The sequence below is a fragment of the Podarcis melisellensis genome (assembly GCF_964234715.1).
Source record: "Podarcis melisellensis genome assembly, chromosome: 1".
NCBI classification, from domain to species: Eukaryota; Metazoa; Chordata; class Lepidosauria; order Squamata; family Lacertidae; genus Podarcis; species Podarcis melisellensis.
In genome coordinates this window covers 22,062,241-22,082,460 of record NC_138528.1, presented here as the reverse complement: position 1 = coordinate 22,082,460, position 20,220 = coordinate 22,062,241, and the positions used below count along the sequence as shown (strand labels likewise).

The 20,220-nt window shown below is 43.2% G+C and overlaps 1 protein-coding gene across 2 annotated transcripts in view; it reads left to right on the top strand.

The window, feature by feature from the left end:
• Nucleotides 1–20,220, top strand: part of SLC24A4 (solute carrier family 24 member 4) — a 106,639-nt gene that overhangs the window by 66,788 nt on the left and 19,631 nt on the right. The window contains exons 3-10 of one of the 2 annotated variants that reach the window (XM_081911791.1): nt 5,497–5,573; nt 9,597–9,671; nt 10,117–10,201; nt 11,305–11,408; nt 13,836–13,910; nt 16,179–16,204; nt 16,951–17,004; nt 19,317–19,459. In XM_081911791.1, the coding sequence (XP_081767917.1) occupies nt 5,497–5,573; nt 9,597–9,671; nt 10,117–10,201; nt 11,305–11,408; nt 13,836–13,910; nt 16,179–16,204; nt 16,951–17,004; nt 19,317–19,459 (639 nt within the window). The remainder of the gene's footprint in view (nt 1–5,496; nt 5,574–9,596; nt 9,672–10,116; nt 10,202–11,304; nt 11,409–13,835; nt 13,911–16,178; nt 16,205–16,950; nt 17,005–19,316; nt 19,460–20,220) is intronic. The other variant, XM_081911792.1, reaches the window with a different exon arrangement.

Below are 20,220 nucleotides of genomic sequence, written 5' to 3'. Positions count from 1 at the left end.
TACACAGTATTCCAAATGCAGTTGCACCATAGATTTGTATATTGGCGTTATGATTCTTATTATGGCAGTTTTATTTTCAGTTCCTTTCCCAATGATCACTAGAATGGATCTTGCCCTTTTTACACCTGCCACACTGGGCCGACATCTCTTGACCCCCGCCTGCCATCTTGAATGCAGCTTCTGGCTTGATGGAGAGACCCTACCATACTTCCTCACCAAGGTCCAGAGGCCACAATGAGTTTGGATGAAAGGAAGCAGTGCCAAGATTGGAAAAGGGGATGGTTTAGTTCCGAATCAAGTGTCCCTGAATCCAAAACCATTTAAAGTACACAAAGTACACAGATAAATATTGCAGACTTCCAGATGCACCACCAGTGTCATGGTGTAACTTCCAGTCAATTAATACCATCACAACGCAGCTGCATTGGTTTGGGTTTTTGAAGGTTTCTAATGAAAGACTGGGAGGAGCTGGGAGTAATTTAATTAAACTGGCTATAATGGACACATGTTCATTTTTCTTCTCCCTTACATTTTAGGTGCATAAACATTGTCCTGTCGTTTGGTACCAGCTTTGCCAAGCAACACAGTAGGAATTTAGTTGGTTAATCATAAATGGGGACGCATGCTGCCTTTTGTACTGAGGTCTGGGAGAGAATGATAAATCCCGAGCGGCAGCGCAGGGGGCAGCTGTATAGGAGGATAATGCACTGCCTGATGCAAGTGATTTGAGGGAGCTGCTTGATTTAGTAACATCCGATTTACATAATGTGGAGCGATTCTGGCCTCTCGAAAAATCGACAACAACCACTGAAGATTACCGCACGCCAGCAGCCGTTTTGTGGATTATCTGCTTCAACGTCCCAGAAGATTAATAATGTCACTTTCATCCCAGTGTCAATATGCACCATCTCCTGATGAACATGGTGCCAGAAATGCTGCCAATCTCCCTTTCCCTATTTCCCCTCATCTCTGCTGCTCAGAACAAACACACTTGCCCTCCCGCACCCCTTGTATATGACTCCTCCAAGCACAGAAGGAGAGAAGTGAGGGAACTAGTCTGAGAATTAAGTGTTGCCTGTTTGTGACTTTCTCCACCCTTTCATTAGGAGTTGGTGAGTGTCATTTCAGAGGTGACCTCATATGTGCCCCATTTTTCTTGTCTCCTGAATTCTTCACTGCCCCCCTCTTTTAACATAGCACAGTATTTGGGGCTGTCTTTGAAAATGTTCTGGAAATTTAAGTTGCTTAGGAACTAAATATCTCGAACTGAGCAATATAAGCACACTGGATCAGTGCGTTGCCATCTTCACTGGTTCTCAATTGCTGGGCCCTACTCATGGTTTTGAACTTTAAGATCCTTCACAGCTTGGGACCAGCTTGGGGTGAGGGTGCTCTAAAAGAGAACTGCCTCTCTCCGCAGATGTCTGCCTGGACCTTGAAACCTGGTTAAGACCCACCATAATGGAGGGCACACTCAATTGCAATTATTGGCTGGAGCTTTTGTTGCACCTTTAAGCAGATAGAGACATATGGCCCTATTGAGAAATGGCAAAAATCCAGCAACAGTCAGGTTGTGACCAATGATGGTCAGCTCACCCTAAGGCTGCACTACTTTGGGATGCAAAATGCGGTTTCATATGATATATATGTTTTGCATGTGCTTCCTTTGTCCCACAGCCTCCACCTGTAGGTAACATTCTCAAATTATTTTCTGGGCCACTCTCTGTATTGTCAACTAGTTGCTAGCAAGAATTCTGCGTAGCGTTGTCTGATCAGAATTTCAAATATAAAAAGAAGCAGTTAGCACATCATTTCTATGGAATTGCAGCAGAGCCTAATATATTCTTTTCATGTCTTCAATGGTCCATGTGGTTCTGGAGAAAGAACATGCATGTGCATATTCTGGGCTAAAAAATATGGATTCTGCAACTGATATGAATCATACACTGAGCTTAATTTATTATACTTCACTTTTACTGCTTTGCTTAATTAATTCTGTGTCGGCCATTCTTGGTGGCGGGGGTGGGGGAGGGGGTAACTATGCTTTGGAATACAGTACTGACTCCCCAACCACTTCAGATCTTATTCAGCCTCTCCCCGCCCCAGCTTCTCAGATTTCAGCAGTGATGGAGGCTAGGAACTTGTGATATTTTTTAAAACGAATGTTGAGATTCCCAGGTAAGCTGAAATACGCACTCTGCTAGACTCACAACATTAGGGTTGCCATATTTGAAACAGTGAAAATCCAGATAGAAAAGTTGTTGTAAATTAAGGTGACTCTTCAAATAAGAATTGCTAGGCAACTCTGGTTTGATAGCAATGATGAAATATATTGCAGAACACAAAAACAGCAATAAGCACTCTGTTTCTGTTATATGCCCAATTCTTGCACTCCTTCCCCCTCTCCTTCTTGCTTTATTGGCCACTGGATTATTTGCATTTGTCTTGAATATTCGCAGAGAGGTTTGTAAAAATACAGCTTTGTCTTTGGGACTTCAGAAAAGATTGGCACATTATTATTCTTTTAGTCTGTGATGATGTTGCGCCATTTGGTGCCCATGGGCCTGAAAAGTGCAACTGGGAAGGTTTGTATCTGTATCAAAGCAACATTTTATGTGCTACTCCCAATTGATTGCCTATTGAATTTTGAAGTGATTTATCGGCTATGCTCCTGAACATATTATGAATAATTCAGTCCTTTAATGCAGTTTGCAGCATTAACACAACTTTATTTAGTTCCTTTTGGCTGGGTTTTCAGAAGTTCCTGCTGTTTTTAAAGGAGCCAGGCTTGGGACTTAAAAAAAACAAAACAAATCTGATTTACAATACTTGGCAACACACTCTGAAAAGCAGGTTTGTTGCCCTTCTGCTGTTACAGGTGCACCAGAAATTTAAAATGCAATGGGCGTCTCCCTCCCCCCCCAAAAAATATTTGCATGTTCACATCATTATCGCAAACAGACCAAGATTTTAACCACAATATGAATTGGGTTTGAAAATCATGGTTAAAATTTGAGGGTCCAATTTGTAATGTGAAAAAGGAAACTATCCACTGCAAAAGAATACAAATATTTGCATAAAATTTGCATGTGCTGGTTTATGTGTCTTGATGCATATTTATCAATAATTACCTTAATTTAAATAGAAATACAATTTATCTCACCATAGCGGGGAAGACTTTGGTTAGCTGACTTCTGTTCCTGCTCTGTTGCCTCCAGACTGCCTCTGTTTTGTGGAAGGGATTCAGTCGCATTCCAGAAATTTAGGTTGGGGCAATTAAAGTGGATCAAAGCGCTCTGCACAGCAAATTCTCGAAGAACTGACCACATGCTTTTGACTGTAGGGACAGCATAGACCCAAATGAACATGATGGGATGGGGTAGCTCACACTTAGAGACATGTCCTTGAGAGACGGAGAGCGGCAGGAAACCCATGTTATTTGGATTGTTCATCATGAGAGCTCCCATCTCAAACTTGGGTCCCCAGCTGTTGTGGGACTACAGCTCCCATCATCCCAAGCTAGCAGGACCAGTGGTCAGGGATGATGGGAGTTGCAGTCCAACAACAGCTAGGGACCCAAGTTTGAGAAACACTGCTGTAGAGCAAGGGTGGGGATCCTCCTGGGCCCAAAATGCAGTCCCCCAGGCCTCTCTGTCTGCACCCCAAGACACACCCTCACCAGCTCTACTCCTAGCACTTCTCAAGGACTTTGGCCTGGCTGGAATGCATCCTTGAATGCTGGTCATGTCTCTTGTTTGCCTGAATGGAGGACTGTGGGTGTCCAAGCACCTAAATTTTGCATGAATGGGATGTGCCCAGTGGTACAAAGATGAGAGACACATCCTTTGCCCCACACTGGCATGTGGCTCTCAGCTGATTCCCCTTCATAGAATCATAGAGTTGTGGAGCTGGAAGGGACTACAAGGGCATATAGTCCATCTCCCTGCAATGCATGAATATTCTGCCCAACAATGGGGCTGAGCTGGAATGCTCAGTTTGGATTTGGATTTTTTTTTAAAGGTTCCCCATTCATGCTGTAGGGTGACCATAGGAGACAGTCTAAAAAGAGCTACGGGAGAAAGGCTGTAGCTCAGTGATAGCACTTCTGCCTTGCATGCAAAAGGTCCCAGGTTCAATCCCCTGTAGGTCATGGAGAGCCTCCTGCCTGAAACCCTGGAGAGATGCTGTCAATCTGTGTAGACACTGCTGAGCTATATGAGCCAATCATCTGACTCAGCTTCCTGGCAGCTTCCTGTGTTCCCAAGAGCTGCTCGTGCTTCTGATTCAGCTCTGTTGAACCAAATACAAGCATTTTTCAGAGTAAAATGGGGGCACATCCAAAACATCCTTTTGCGGCCACTCAAAAATCCTGGGGAATGTGGTAGGAACCATGGCCTTCAGTCACTTAGAAGCTGCAAGAATAATAAAAAAAAAGCAAGCTTTCACTTTAGCCTTGCAAATCAGACTACAGAAGTTACTATCACACAAATTGAGTATTGGGTATTGTCCGATATGGTGTTGATGGAAAGGAGATCAAGCACTATGTGTGTGCCTAAATCTGCTTGGTGTAAGGGATTCCCTGCAGTCCTGTTGCCTCTAAGCGTTGGCTTAGATATGCTCTCTGCATGCAGATTATTCCGTGGTGTATTGAGGCCAAAATCTCTATTTCAGGAAAATTAATTGGATTGAGATTTATTTATTTGAGGTTTAATATTTGTTCCCCAGAGACGGAATGAAAGTGTTGCCGTCTGCAGTGTACTCAGCTAATCCTAGCCTTTCCTGAATGTTAAGCTTTCTTTATGGCGTCAGTGCTGTTGCCATACAGAATCATAGAACTGCAGAGTTGGAAAGGACTCTGGGGGGTTTCTGGTCCAACCCCTGCAATACAGCCTCCTCAACTGAAGCCTCCTCAACTAAAGCATCCATGGCAAATGGCCATCCAACCTCTGCTTTAAAACCTCCAGTGAAGGAGAAACTACCCCTCCTGAGGGACTCTGTTCCACTGTCAAACAGCTCTTTTATCAGAAAGTTATTCCTGATGTTTAACTGGAATCTCCTTTCTTGTAACTTGAAGCCATTGCTTTGTGTCCGACCCTCCAGAGCAGGAGAAAACAAGCTTGCTCCATCTCCCAAGTGACAGGCCTAGAGATATTGGAAGGTGGCTATCATCTCTCCTCTCAGTCTCCTCTTTTCCAGGCTAAACATATCCAACCCCATCAAGTTCCTCATAAGGCTTGGTTTCCAGACCCTTGATCATCTTGGTCGCCTTCCTCTGCACACGTTCAGCTTGCCATACCCTTCTTAAATATTTATAAAGACATTGAACAGCAACAGGACCCAGGACAGAACCCTGAAGCACCCCACTTGTCACTTTTTCCCCAAGATGATGATGAGCCACATCATTTGCATATAATGCTACTCCTCCCCTCTTGTGTTTGTTTGTTTTTGACTCCCTAATTTAATCTTTCCTGTTCTCTTTTTCTTTCTTTCTTTCAGCGATTCATGAATTTCCTGATGATCTATTCACAAATAAGGAAAGGCAGCAAGGAGCAGTATTGCTACATATTATTGGTGTAAGTATACCTAACTTTTCTCATATATGTTGCTGTTATTGTGCAGATGGTTAGCTGAAGCGCGACTCTGATTTATTTCTTAACTCGGAGTGCAGATGTTGTTGGACTATGACCCCAATGATCCCTAACCATTATCTGTGCTAGCTGGGGCTGGTGGAAGTTGGAGTCCAAAAACATCGCGGGGGGAGGGGACACACTGATTCCCACCCATGGCCTTAATTTATATATGCCTTCCATTTATAGCCAACCTCATCCTGAAGGGCTGGAGAGAGTAAGTTCTCTAATGGAGCTCTGCTTTCAGTTGACAGACTTCCTGGAGACTATGAAAAGTCACACAGCCAGTCAAAACAGAAAATACTTGCTTAGATGGACAAACCGTCTGACCTGATACGAAGCAGTGGGAGTGTCCACAGAGCCTCAGCTCCTAAAAAAGCTCAGGGCAGAATCTCACATGACACTTAATATGGGCTAGTGGTTGACAGAAATGCTGTAGGATATCTCTTCACCCTGTATCATTGGCTTCTGCTGGTAAGGGCAGGGAAATTCAGTGTGATGATGCCAGGACACTCACAAGTTTTGCTGCATGTTAGGAAAGCTGAAGGGAATAACTTAAGACTTGCCTGCTATTTCTAGCAGCCTCATAATGCACAGTTGTGTCCTGTTTTATTTGCCTTTTAACTTTGGTTATCCTGATGCAAAACATGGAGAGTTCTCCTTTACATCCTCCTTGTGCTTCAGGACCAAATTACATGTTGAGTGCGAATGCATGTAACAGAAGTCTGATGGAGATTATTATTATTGTAAAAGCTGATTGGGAGCAAGGATGCAGGGCTGAGCACATAACCCTTTCACTTCTCCTCATGCAGTTTAAAATGTATGTGCAAGCATTCATAGAATCATAGAATTGCAGAGTTGGAAATGAACCCCCCCCCTGGGTCATCTCGTCCCTGCAATGCTGTCCCTGGGTGGGCTTGAACCACAAACCTTCTGATTAACAGCCATGTGCACTGACCCCCAATTCATAACATTCATTGTAGTTTAGCCCTCAGAAAAAAGAATAAAGTATATTTCCAGGAAAACCTGTTACAATTGTGGTGCAACGTTTTCTTAGTTTTTAAAAGAAAATCTTCAGTGTCCCCTGCAGCTGTTGATTATTGTGAAATATAGATCCTATATTGTTATATATAGATTTCATTGAGGTAGACTACAAAATATCCCATACAGGGAGCAGCAAGACAAAATAAACAAAACACCAAGTGGCAACTTTAGGGAGATGTGGCTGTTTCTTTTTGGTGCATTGCAAACTTTCTAGAAAGAAGACCATTGGGCATAACCCAGTTTTCTTCATGTAGGATTGGTAAATGGATCCCTCCAAGCAACCAAGTACACATGCAGCCTGATCATTGGTCAGAAATAAGCCAAATTTTGTCCAGTGAGACTTTCTCCTAGATCAGCCTGCGCAGAATTTGCAACTTTAAGGTGGTTTGTGTGCAGCAATGCAACACAGAGCTCTTGAACATGCAGGCCTGCTCACAGACTTCACAGGAAGATGCACAGTAGGAGAACTCTTGCAGGTGCATTTTCCAGGCTGTGAGATGGTTTGCACTAAGAAGGGGAAAGAGACCTATGGCGCTTCTTAAAACAAGAAGACCAGCCCCAAGCTTTGTGTGTATATTGACACACACACAGCACTGTGGCTCCCCATTCTGGATCCCCATTCCTGTCAATGGAAGAGACAGTAATGAGCAAGTGGAACCTTCTCTCTGTAGAACTGAATAATGAAGATCTTGCAGGCGGGGGGGGGGGGGAGTCTTGCTTTGGAGTCTCCATGCCTGCAAAACACCCATGTATTCAATTGACTGTGTGTAGTTCAGGGAAGGGACTTATCTATTTTATTTATTGTTTAGCATCTAACATACAGTTCAGGTGCAATTTCTGCTCATTGGACACACCTTCCGTCAGAAGGGGGTGATTTTTGTTGATTCTCCTCCCCTCTGCAGCTTCTTGTGCCCCCCCCCAAAAATCTAATGTTAGAAGACCTTCTAAAACAGGTTGCTGGGAGGGGTGGATTCTGTGGGGGGTGAAGCAGTTTGAGCAGAAATCACCTTCCTTCGCCCTTCCACCAGCCTTTAATGGACTGAAGGTCCTTTTGAAAAAGGAAGGACTCCTTCTGTTCACAGAAAGCACAGTTAGGGTCCAGGTCTATAAGATGGCAGCAAGTTACAAACCCATTTCCGTTTTGGATTTCAGGAAGTAGTAATTGCTTGCCTATGATAAAGCCTCCTCTTTTCTCTTCAGCAGTTCTACAAATTTCTGAACTAATTCAATTCAGTATCCATAATCAGGCTCGGTTATATTTACATTTCTGCTTTAAAGTCACCTCTTCAGTGGTTTCACATTTTAAATGCAAATTGTTCTTTTCAATTGTACTGTTTTAAAGAATAAATCTGAATTTCATGTTTGCATTTTGAGGAATCGGATGATTCAAATAGCCTCTGGCTAAATTGCTATTTTAATAATAAAAGAGATTAGAGGTCTGTCTTGGTGAGGAGAACTGAGAGAGTGTTTTGGCACCCCGTATTGCTGCTGTGACTAGCAGAGGGAGGTATGGGACCAGGGGTTGATCAGAGCAGGTAAGAAGAAGGGGCATAAGAAAGTTGAAGGTCATTTCTCCTTCTTGGCCATCTTCCACACAAAAGACTTTGGGTTGCCATAACCAAAAGTCCTCATCCCTGGTCCTGTTGCTGCTAAGGGCCAAATCAGCCCATAACAAGAGATCCCTGACCTACCATTTGATAGTTGATGTGATGGCTGATCTGGCATGTATTACTAAGACCTGGAGAGGTGTCCTCGGAGGCTTTGCCCTTCTGGTTACTCAGTGCAGCAGCCACACAAGTTGGAGGGCCTAGGGCAGGGTCACTGTTATTCATAGGATTGCAATCTTCTTGACCAACAAACCCATCCATTTCGGATCCAGTTTCAATGGTTTGTTCGCAGCATTCGAAACTCCCACTGTCCTGGGCACATTTTGCGACAAGGAATTTCATTAGCGCGAGCAGTTTCTGAGCTCTGGGTGCAGTACTGTGCCTAAGATTTCAGATTAAAACTGCAGAGTGGAAGGAAAGGAGGACCTTTTTCTGCCTCCCCACTTCAGCTACTCTCTGAAGACTGGAGAAGAGACCTTCTTAAGAATATTAGGGGGGCAGGCAGGCAGGGGAAGCATGGCTTTGTATTTTGCAGTCTTCACATGAAAACTAGACCATGTGATAAATGAATATAATATTTTAGCTGCAGTTGACTCATTTTCAGCTTTGTATTCATTCTATAAAAAGTGTGCCTAGACATTCCATTGTTGCACCCATAACCTAGGTTTAAGGTGCCATTTAGCTCCTAGCTTTTGTATCTCAGTTTCTAACACTATTTGTTCATAGCGTTGGGGCCATCAGGAGCTCCCTAGTGCAGCTGATGGGTTCACTGTCAGTGCCGGTCAAGAAGCCTCACTTTGTCCATTTGCAGGTGTGGTTTGAATCCAAACTGCGCTTGCAAACAGACTTCAAAGCAGCTCACTGTAACCACCAATCAGCAGTTATTGAAAGCCCTTTTGAATGTTGACCACTCTACTGACCTGTCAGTGTTGACCCATGGGGGTGGGAATTAAGAATCTAGCCTGCTGGCCAAATCCAGCGCTCCACCCCTGAAATAAGGAGATGGAGGACTCAGTAGGTGGAAGTCACTGGAGGCAGGAAAGCTAGGGGTAGGGGACCTAGGTGAAAAGTGGCTGAAGGAAGGGAGTACACAGTAGAACAGGAATAGGGAACAAATGTTTATTAGACTCCAGCTCCTACCATCACCACTGCTGCCACGAAGACTTGGTACTTGTAATGGGGATTCTTTCTAAGTGATTCAGTTGTCAGTTGAGTTTGGGGTTCATTTGTTTAATTAGGATCAGTACTCAGTACTAAGTGAGTTTCACTTGTGACCAAATTTTGTAATATATTCTTGTTTTTTTTCTCCACCCCACAGGCTCTGTATATGTTCTATGCCTTGGCTATTGTGTGTGATGATTTCTTTGTTCCATCTTTAGAAAAAATATGTGAGGTACGTAAAAGAGGATTTTTGCTCTTCAAAACCTATGCATTCACAGTTGGTGGACTTAAGGGGGAGAAGGTACATCCCTGTCTGACAAAATGGAACCTATATTATTTCATCCTTCATATCAAACACGGGACTGTTTATTCTAACCAGGAATGGGGGTGGGTGGGTTTGATTCAGGTCTCATTTGAAGCTGAATCTACCAAGGTCACACTTTCTGAAACAATATGACATTAATCAAAACTGCATATCATAAAAAATGTGTTTATTACTGCAAAAATGTGAAACCGAGAGAACCAAAATGGACAGATCCTTCCATTCTTAGTTCTAATTGTTTGCGGTCTGCTTCACCCCAGCATCTGAAGGCCATGTCAGCCAAGAATGGCATTTTAAGATTTAGCATTGCTGCCAATCACATACTGGAATAATGGGTCCCAAATGTTTCTTTCAGAAACTACATCTGAGCGAAGATGTTGCAGGAGCCACATTTATGGCTGCAGGAAGCTCAACGCCAGAGTTATTTGCATCTGTCATAGGTAAGATATCTCCTTTTTAGTGTTCATATGCACCAGTTTTCCAAAGGAAAGGGTACTAAGGTGGCTACTACACAGATGTGTGCATGGACCACTGGTATTCAAAATAACTATCCTAATGACATTCAAGTGGGAGCCTACTTCACACAGTAATCATACACTGTGTCAGGGGTGGGGAACTGGTGAGGGCAGATCCAGAGGCAAATGTGGGTGGAACGATGGATGTAACTTATGTTTGTACAGTCATCTACACTTCAGCCACACACAATGTCCAGGAGGGCCTTCACCCCTTTTGGGATGTTTTTGGCTAACAGGGGGAGGTGCTGTTGGCTGTTGAGAGAAGGAGAAACTTTTCCCTCGTGAACTTCCTTAAATTCACATCCAAGTCTCTATTTCATTATGCACCAAAGTGAACTTTAGCATTAAATGCAGACTTCTCTCAGTTTTTCTACATACTTTCTTGTCTTTCTGCTTTCCTCGTTAGACTCATATGCTAATCTGTGTGCATCCTTCCTCTTGCTTCCCCTGCTTCGATTCTGTACCCCTCCCTCTCCCCCTTCATTTATTCACCAAATCCTTATGCTGCTCCTCGTCTCCATGCTTCCAGATGTTGTTGGCCAATGGTTGGAGAAGGTGGGAGTTGTAGTACAACGAAATCTGGTGGGCTATATGCTCCCTTTCCCTGTTCTCGGGGTTCCAGCACTCTAAGCAGCATTTGGCCCCTCCCACGTAATAATGTATATTATTTTGGGGACCTCCCTCTCTTTAAGTAGCTGCTGCTGTTGATGTTTCATCATACTCCTCCTCCTCTGGCACAGCTTCTGGGAACGTAAGAATTTGCCTTGTACCAAGTCAGTCTATTGGACCATCAAGCTCAGCATTGTTTACACTGACCGGCAGAGGCTCTCCAGGGGTTCAGGCACAAATCTCTCCCAGTCCTACCTGGAGATGGTGGGTATTTGGACCTGGGACCTTCTGCATGCAAAGCAGATGCTCTGCCACTCAACTACGGCCCTTCCCAAGGATCGTGTAATTTAGTTGTTATTTTTAGCATATCTATTACCGTACTAACCCCCTCCTCCATTTCTCTCTTTCTCTCTGTCTAGGTGTGTTTATCACTCATGGTGATGTAGGAGTTGGAACCATTGTTGGTTCAGCCGTTTTCAATATTCTTTGCATTATTGGGGTCTGTGGACTTTTTGCTGGACAGGTTAGTAGGCTTCTTTCATTTTCTTTACCATTACTTCTCCATAGGAGGGTAAATCAGATCATATAACATGGAGTAAATCTTATTTAAAAATCAGAGGAATTATGTGATTGTGAACATAATAAGCTCTGTTCATTTCCTGATGATACCTAAATGAATCAACTTGAAGTAGCTTCACAGTGTCCTGGCTTGTTTAACCAAAGTGTGGTTTGTTTTTTCATCTGAACCCAGCCCAGCAGACTAACCATGGTTTGTTTTCTAGTAATAACCCATATTGTGAAGCCGTGGTTTGTTGTTGGTTTATGAGGCATAGCTTATTTAACTATGGTTGGGTGGTATATCCAACCCCAACAGTCTTGCTTTGGCATGGTTTACATGGACACCTCTGCTCAGGTGTTCACCAAGCTATAGAGCAACCTGGAAAACAACACAAACTTTGGAGGAACAAGCCATGACTTGTTTGTTCCACTGTAAGATTTGTTATGTTTCGTTGAACAAACTGTGGTTAAAATAAACCATGACTTAGTGTTATATGCAAACCCAGCTGGTGTGTGTGCAAATATAAAGACACTTGTTTATTAAAAAATAATGGCTTGAGGGAGACATATTCTCAGTTCTTGTGATGTAGTTCCATATCTAATGGTTGGATTCATGTCCTGCCTCTTAAGGGAAGCATTTCTTTTGGCCTTATTCACAGAAACAAGAGACTTAACAAATGTGCTGTAAGTTTTGGGCTTGCTTTAGTTTCTGTTGACCAAAGTGAATCTGATGCTAAACTCGGCACTTGTATTTGAGCAATTCTTTTAAAAACATTAAATAAGGGTTCAAGGGAAGCAGCAGGTTTCGGATTATGGCATATACATTTTTAAACTTTTCCCTCCCACATCACAATCCCAGTGAAAATCCCCTCTCTTCAGAGGTGCTTTTCGGCTCTGGCGGGAAATCTGCTCTTCCTCTTTCCAAAGTACCTCTCTCCAACACAGCAGGCTGAGTCACAAAGAACTGTAGAATATTCCCCTGTAGCTTTGTTGACACTGACCTTCCTTGGGAACATGTGTGTGTGTGTGTGTGTGTGTGTTGCACCTGTTCTTAAAATATTAATGGACATTCATTAAAGTTTACCAAACAAGTAGAAATATTCAACTTTGACATGGAGAAAAAGCACAGTATGTTCATTCGAATATAAGGAGAACATTAGGTACTTCTGCTATTCAGATGAATGTTCTTTAGAATACTTCGTAATTACTAAAGAATTACTTCTTTGGAATACTCATCTGAATAGCAGAAGTACCTAATGTTTCTCCTTATATTCAGCTGAGCACACAGCCCTTTCTCTACTTTGCAAACCTGAATATTTCTACTTTCATGGTAAATTGTACTGAACAAGAGGTGCAGTCCAGCCAAAATGAAGCACTTCAAAGTCCATTGCTTTCACTGGAAAAGACTTGTGCATATGCTCAATATCCTGTGGTTGTCAGTGGGATTTAAAAGTGTCCTTAACTTTGAATTATTCCCACAAAGCATCTCACTGTATAACTGTTTTCCCTGTGGGTGCTTAATCAGACAGAATTAAGACTGTGTTGTTCAGAATTTTTCTTATGTCAGAGTGAAGCAGTTCTTCCGTAATAGCCCCGAATATCCCACAGCAGCTGTGGGGGACCCTTTGTTCCTCCAGAAGTTTCTGAACTACAACTCCCATCATCCCTGGCCACTGGGCATTGTAGTTCAGCAACATCTGGAAGGCCAACAGTTCCCCCGTCCTATCGTATGAGGGGTTTCATTCAATGTGGTAGGGTACCCTGGATGAATACCCATGTGGCTACTGTTTTCTGATGTCTCCTGTGTGGTTCTTAAAACATAAGAACATAGGACCATAGGAAGCTGCCTAATACTGAGTCAGACCATCAGTCCATGTAACTCCCTGTTGCTTACCCCATCTGGTAGTGGCTCCGCATGGTTTACCTACTACTGAATTTTGGCAATTTTGGCCCTTTCCCTTGAGATCCAGAACTCCCCTTCTTTGATAGCCAAAGAAGGTAAGAGACCATGCATGTTGTGTTGGGTGGGCAGGATTGCATTGAAATAACCCATAGACCATATTAGCACGGTTCTTACTACATTAACATGGTGCCCTCCAGATGTTGTATGACTACAGTTTCCATCCTCCACAGCCATCATGGCCAATGGTCAAAAATGATGGGAGTTGGCATCAAACAGCATTTGGAGAGGACCAGGTTTGTTATCTTGTCCGAAGTCATATGTGATGAGCAGAGAGATGTGCTTGCATATGTGAACCAGCACTTTGTTCATTAGCATTGCTCATGTATAGTAAAGCTATACAACCAGGTATTTTCAGAATCAGTCCTTTAAAACCTTAAGATGAAAGGATGGCTAAGGAGTAATTCTGGAGTAACTCTGTCCTCTTTCCAGGTGGTCCGTCTCACCTGGTGGTCTGTGTTCAGGGACTCTGTCTACTATACCATTTCTGTGATTGTGCTTATCGCGGTAAGTTTCCATTTTTGACCTGCTCCTCCATGAAGTGGTGAAGGGCCTGGATTTGAGAAGTGCTGTTGTCACCAGAAAGTTCTTGTTTGTTTTAGGATTTCTAATGAAAGATCAGTAGATGAGGTCACTTATGACGCTTAAAACTAAATTTAAAACTAAATTTAAAAGCTCAAAAAACTACTGAGCTGTGAATCTAGCTGCTGTTCCCATTCTCAACTGGAACTGGAAGTCCTCCCACTTATGATGTTACCTAGGAGAGTGCAGTGTTCAAGCCCCATGCAATCCATCATTGTTGGCTCCATGTTTGAGAGGGCCCTGGGCAAGATGGTCTCTGGTGGCACTTTGATTAACCCAGCTGACAGTGGTAGAGGGAGCAACAATGCTTCAAGCAGCTCTGGCTGGCTGGGTCTAATTGCCATTCTCACAATGTTTCCAGAGCAGGGAACTGCATTCTGTTGTAGGGGAGAACTGCATGCAAATGCAAATACATGAACAAAGTCTTAACTCCCCCCCCCCCAGTGAAAAACCAATATTAAAAACATATCTCCAGATTCCAACAGGAGTGGGGAAGACGTTGGGAGACCAGTTTAGAAATGGTTGACTAAAGTAACCTGCAATGTTACTACTCAAAACTACAGCCTTCCCAGGGCCGCTTTTTATTTAAAAAATAATACATACGTCAAGTAGAATAGAAACATTGCCACCCAACCCCAACCCCACTCACCATACCCCCCCTCCACCTCTTTCCCCCTTTTCTTTCTAATGTAACACTAAATGTCTCAACAAGTGAAACTGATCTGTAGAAAATGTAACAACAACAACAACAACAGCTTACTTATACCCATCCCATTTGGCTGGGTCCCCCCAGACACTCTGGGCAGCCTCCAACAGGAGATTAAAAATACATTAAAACCTCAGTCATCAGACCTCAGATCAGAGGAATGTGCCACAACGGAGGCACCGGCAGATATTCCTTGGCGACCTCCCCGCTGCTACTCCCGGCAGATAAGCAGGCGAGGTCTCGGTGATTCTTCCCAGATGTGTGAGAAGAACACACCGTTCCTTCTCTCTCCCCTTTGTTCCCCAGGGAGGGGAAAGAAGCAGACAGAAATCTATTTACATCCTTTATTTCTGTCACTTACATCAGTACAGAGAAACATGTCTGCACTCCACAGCAGTATGAGTAAACTCCACCCATGTACTTCCAGTACGGGTCATATGACACACACACTGAGCTAACGTCCGGTGCTCAGTACAGAATGGACTGCCCCTTTGTTCCCATGGCAACAGTCACAAACATCCTGTCTGGCTTTCCAGCCACAAGCAGCTGACTGAGCTGCTACAGCCTTTGCTTGCTGCTGCATTGGTGCTTTATGATAACAGGTCCAGTATACCTGAAGGAGCGTCTCCACCCCCATCATTCTGCCCAGACACTGAGGTCCAGTGCCGAGGGCCTTCTGGCGGTTCCCTCGCTGCAAAAAGCCAAGTTACAGGGAACCAGGGCCTTCTCGGTAGTGGCACCCGCCCTGTGGAACGCCCTCCCACCAGATGTCAAAGAGAAAAACAACTACCAGACTTTTAGAAGACATCTGAAGGCAGCCCTGTTTAGGGAAGCTTTTAATGTTTAATAGATTATTGTATTTTAATATTTTGTTGGAAGCCACCCAGAGTGGCTGGGGAAACCCAGCCAGATGGACAGGGTATAAATAATAAATTATTATTATTATTATTATTATTAAAAACCTTTATTATTATTATTATTATTATTATTATTAAAAACTTCCCTAAACAGGGAAACAATAAAGAGACATTGCACATACTTTTGTAAACCAAGAAATCTTTAATAAAAAATATGTTTTGAAAAATTAAAAAAAAAATGCCAGGGCTTCATGATACACCTGTATGTAATATTTCATATACTCAGTGCTGTTAAACCTAATGCACCATCTGAGAGTCTGGATCTGCAGCCTTACAATATAATTGCCACCTTGTTGTCGTTTAGTCGTTTAGTCGTGTCCGACTCTTCGTGACAAACACCCAGTTTAGATATGGTGTTGAATTTGGCCTTGACTGCCACAACAGTTATACAGTATCAAACATTTATAGTGGTTGAAAGTATGTTTCTGCCCAGAAACCATTCTATGCCAGACATTAATATCTGCCCCTGTTAAGCCTTTTCATGTGCTGTGTAATGTACTGGAAATTCATTAAATTGCTCTAGAGAAATATAATTCTTCTTTTCTCTCTCTCCTTTCTCCTCCCTTTTAGTTTATCTATGATGAGAAAATTGTATGGTAAGCTGTGGTTCTTATTTCTTGCACATGGATTGAGGATTAGAATGTAACCTTGTCTTAAGTATTTTGGGCCATATGACAAGAGAGAGACCCCTGGCTTGAGCCCATTTTGTCATTCCAATGCCGATGATTGAAATAAGTGAATGGTTAGCCAGGGTGAAGGGGCAGGTGAAGGTCACGTAGCATTAGATAAATGAATAAAGTGATGCTACAGTGTTTCAGGGAAGTCTTTGCTGAAGAAAGGTGTCTCAGGAGAGGGAAATGTTTTGGCAAGCAGAGTGGTAGAGGCTGTTAGACCTAGAGAATGCCAGTTCAGAAGGTAACACTGGGCAACAGAGAAAATGGAGCTGAAAGCAGAAAGGATGGCATGAGAAGAGGCTAAACAGATGAAAGGCCCAACAAGCCAAAAAAAGTAATTATGAACAAATTGGGATCCGAACTTCCAAATAATGCAGATAATGAGACGAGGTGCAAAGGGAAAGGGGGAGCAAAGAGCTTTTGCCCATGACAATAGTTTGTTTAGTTAGCTTATTAAATTTATGAATTGCTTCCCGCAACAAAAAGCCCCGAAGAGGCAAATCTGTTTGCATGAACGATGGGAGCCATGCACACACAAAAGGCAGAAAATAATTGCTCGCAGTGGTATCAGTGGTGCTTTCCCAAGAAAAGTACGCTTTGTGGCCTAGTGACAGCACTGCTAATTGCAACTGGTACTTTACTAATTTCCTTCTTTTTATTTCTTTGAGGTGGGAAAGTCTTGTGCTCATCATTATGTATTCGTTCTATATACTTATCATGAAGTAAGTACTTTTCTTTTCTCCCACTGTTCTTTAATTGTGTTTGGCTATTGTTAATCTGGGGGTGCATTGTGATTTAATGCATGCCTAATGATTATTCAGATAACATCACCTTTTCCTTATATTGCTGTAATATTCCCCAGGCTGGATAGATTTTTGTCTGGATATATATTGTGTGCAAAAAAGCACAGAGAGTTAGTAGTTTGGCCCTGTGGAGGCTGCCACAGTACTGAAGGGAGTTGCAACTAAGAAGAAATACTTCTGTGGAAAGTGGGTTTCTTGCCTTCCATTGTCTCCTTAAGCTAACCAAACCCTCCCCTCCAAATCTACTCCAAATGATTGCTGGTAGGGGCGAGGAAGAAATTTGATTCAGTTTGCATTTGAAGGCAAACCTATCCAATTCTGAAACAAATGGAAACTTAAAAACAGCCATCCTTTGACATTTACACTTATCTGAAATATGCAATGCAGTTTTCCAGCCATCCACTCTGTACAAATATGCATAACAAGCTGCTTTGGAAATGTGGAGAACTGAAACTAAGACTGGAAAAAATGAGAAGCTGAGAGGAACGAAAACTGATGGATTCACCCATTCCTAGTTAGGGGACCCTCTAGGACAAGGTGGTTTGGTGTGGTGTGTGGACTGCAAGGGGGAAAGGAATTTGGTAAAAATGGCCTCCTGGGCTGTTCCACTGATGAAAGGCATCCTCTAGATCAAAGAAACTTTCACCAGTGGAAGGACTGGATGGCACTATGGTCTAAACCACTGAGCCTCTTGGGCTTGCTGATCAGAAGGTTGGTGGTTCGAATCCATGCGACAGGTTGAGCTCATATTGCTTTGTCCCAGTTCCTGCCAACATAGGAGTTCGAAAGCATGGCAATGCAAGTAGATAAATAGGTATCACAAATTGTGTTTCCTTGTGCTCTGGCACTCATCAAGGTCTCCTGTTGCACCAGAAGCAGTTTAGTCCTGCTGGCCACACGATCCAGAAAGCTGTCTGCGGACAAATGCTGGCTCCCTTGGCCTGAAGCGAGATGGGTGCCACATCCCATAGTTGCCTTTGACTGGCCTTAGCCATCCAGGGGTCCTTTACCTTTTACTTTTTTTACTATTAGATATAACCCAGTGTAAGTAAATACATGACATGCAGTAGGAGAAAGGTTTGATCTTGAGAAAGATCAAAAGTCTGATGTGTATGGGAGATGTTTTCTCTCTTTCTTCTTCTGTTGCTGTTCATCTTTTTTATTTCATAGAGCAGAAGTAGACAATGGTCATGTTTGCTTGCCATGTTGAACAATAGTTAATGGTTTGCCATGATCACACATAAAAGGGCTCTGTTCTACCCACTTGCATGCAGAGAAAGCAAACCTTTATTCTTGGCTTCACATTACATCTGAACCAGGGATTGTGCCTTGTTTGAGGGAAGGCCCCTAGCCCAGTAGTAGAGTAGCTGCTTTGGATGCAGAAGGTCCCAGGTTCAATTCTGCTGCACCTCCAGTTAGGGCTGGAACTGGGAGAGAACACTGTCTGAAATGTGGAGAACTGCTATAGGACGTTAGTAATAGTGTGTGTTCATGTAGCAATGCACCATGGCTTTTATACCTGTGTAATATACACAATAAAGGGGATAAACCACAGAGCCTTGGGCTTGCCGATCAGAAGGTCGGCGGTTTGAATCCCCGCGACGGGGTGAGCTCCCGTTGCTTGGTCCCTGTTCCTGCCAACCTAGCAGTTCGAAAGCATATTAAAGTGCAAGTAGATAAATAGGTACCGCTCCAGCGGGAAGGTAAACGGCGTTTCCGTGCGCTGCTCTGGTTCACCAGAAGCAGCTTAGTCATGCTGGCCACATGACCCGGAAGCTGTACGCTGGCTCCCTCGGCCAATAAAGTGAGATGAGCACCGCAACCCCAGAGTCGGTCATGACTGGATCTAATGCTCAGGGGTCCCTTTACCTAATATACACAATTGTTGCATGCATACCTTTTGTTTGTATATGTACAAACAAGTCATGATCCAGCTGAAGCATATGTACTTTTAGACCCCATTGCATTTAGCGGGAGATACATAGGCATGCTCTTAGTTCTGCACTTGAAAATCAATGCTGTAAAACTGATTAATTTTGGCTGGATCGCGGCCAAAGTGTATTGCATTCATCATCCAGTGATGTTCCCTGGGTGGCCTTTGGCAAATAGCTGTGTCTCAACCTACCCTTTTCACAGTGGTAACAAGCACTGGAAAGTGCCATATAAAAGATTGCTGGAAGTCAACTATCTGCCATTAGAATGTTAGCATTTTTCTCCCTCTATCCATCTAGGTACAATGTGAAGATGCAGAAATTCTTTACTATCAAAAGCATGAATGTTGGCAATGGCAACACTGTCAACAGCGAACTGGAAGATGGTAATGAATCTTTTGACATTAGCTGTGATGACCCTTCATTGCCATTGCTGTGGAAAGGTAAGGCTAAGCAGACAGGAGCTGGACAAAAGCTTGACGAGAACTATTGTTCTCTGATAGTGTTTCTCCATACATTGACAACTGGCAGCTGCAACAAAATGTTGTGATGGGGAACACTCCTCTTTTCTGCCCCAAGTCATCCAGTCATACTCTCCTTCATGACAGGGCATTCTGTTCCATTTTTATGTCCTGGTCCTTGCCCAAGAGCCAATCACAATTCTGTGGCAACTGAGTATGCTCAGTTTTCAACTGGGCTGTTTTGATGTGGGTGGTTGTGGGTGTGTGTGAGAGAGAAACAAAATTAAAAAAATCATTCCAGTAGCACCTTAGAGACCAACTAAGTTTGTTATTGGCATGAGCTTTTGTGTGCATGCACACGAAAGCTCATACTAATAACAAACTTCAGCTACGGCAGACCAACATGGCTACCTACCTGTAACTAGAACTGGAGAGAGAGAGAGAGAGAGAGAGAGAGAGAGAGAGAGAGAGAGAGAGGGAGAGAGAGGGGCAGTTTTGGTTTCAAAAACAATGGTACTCATGCCAGAACATCAGAAATAGAGGGTAAGTTAGCCAGCTCCCACAGTCTCAAGCAGAATTATATAATATTTTCCAGTTCTTTCTTTTTTTCTTTCACTACTCTCTGAGAATTGTAGCTAATGTTAGCCCTACTCAGAGTAGACCCACTGAAATCAATGGACATGACTAATTTAGGTTTATGAATTTTAGTGGGTCTGGTTTGAGTAAAACATAGCTGGATGCAA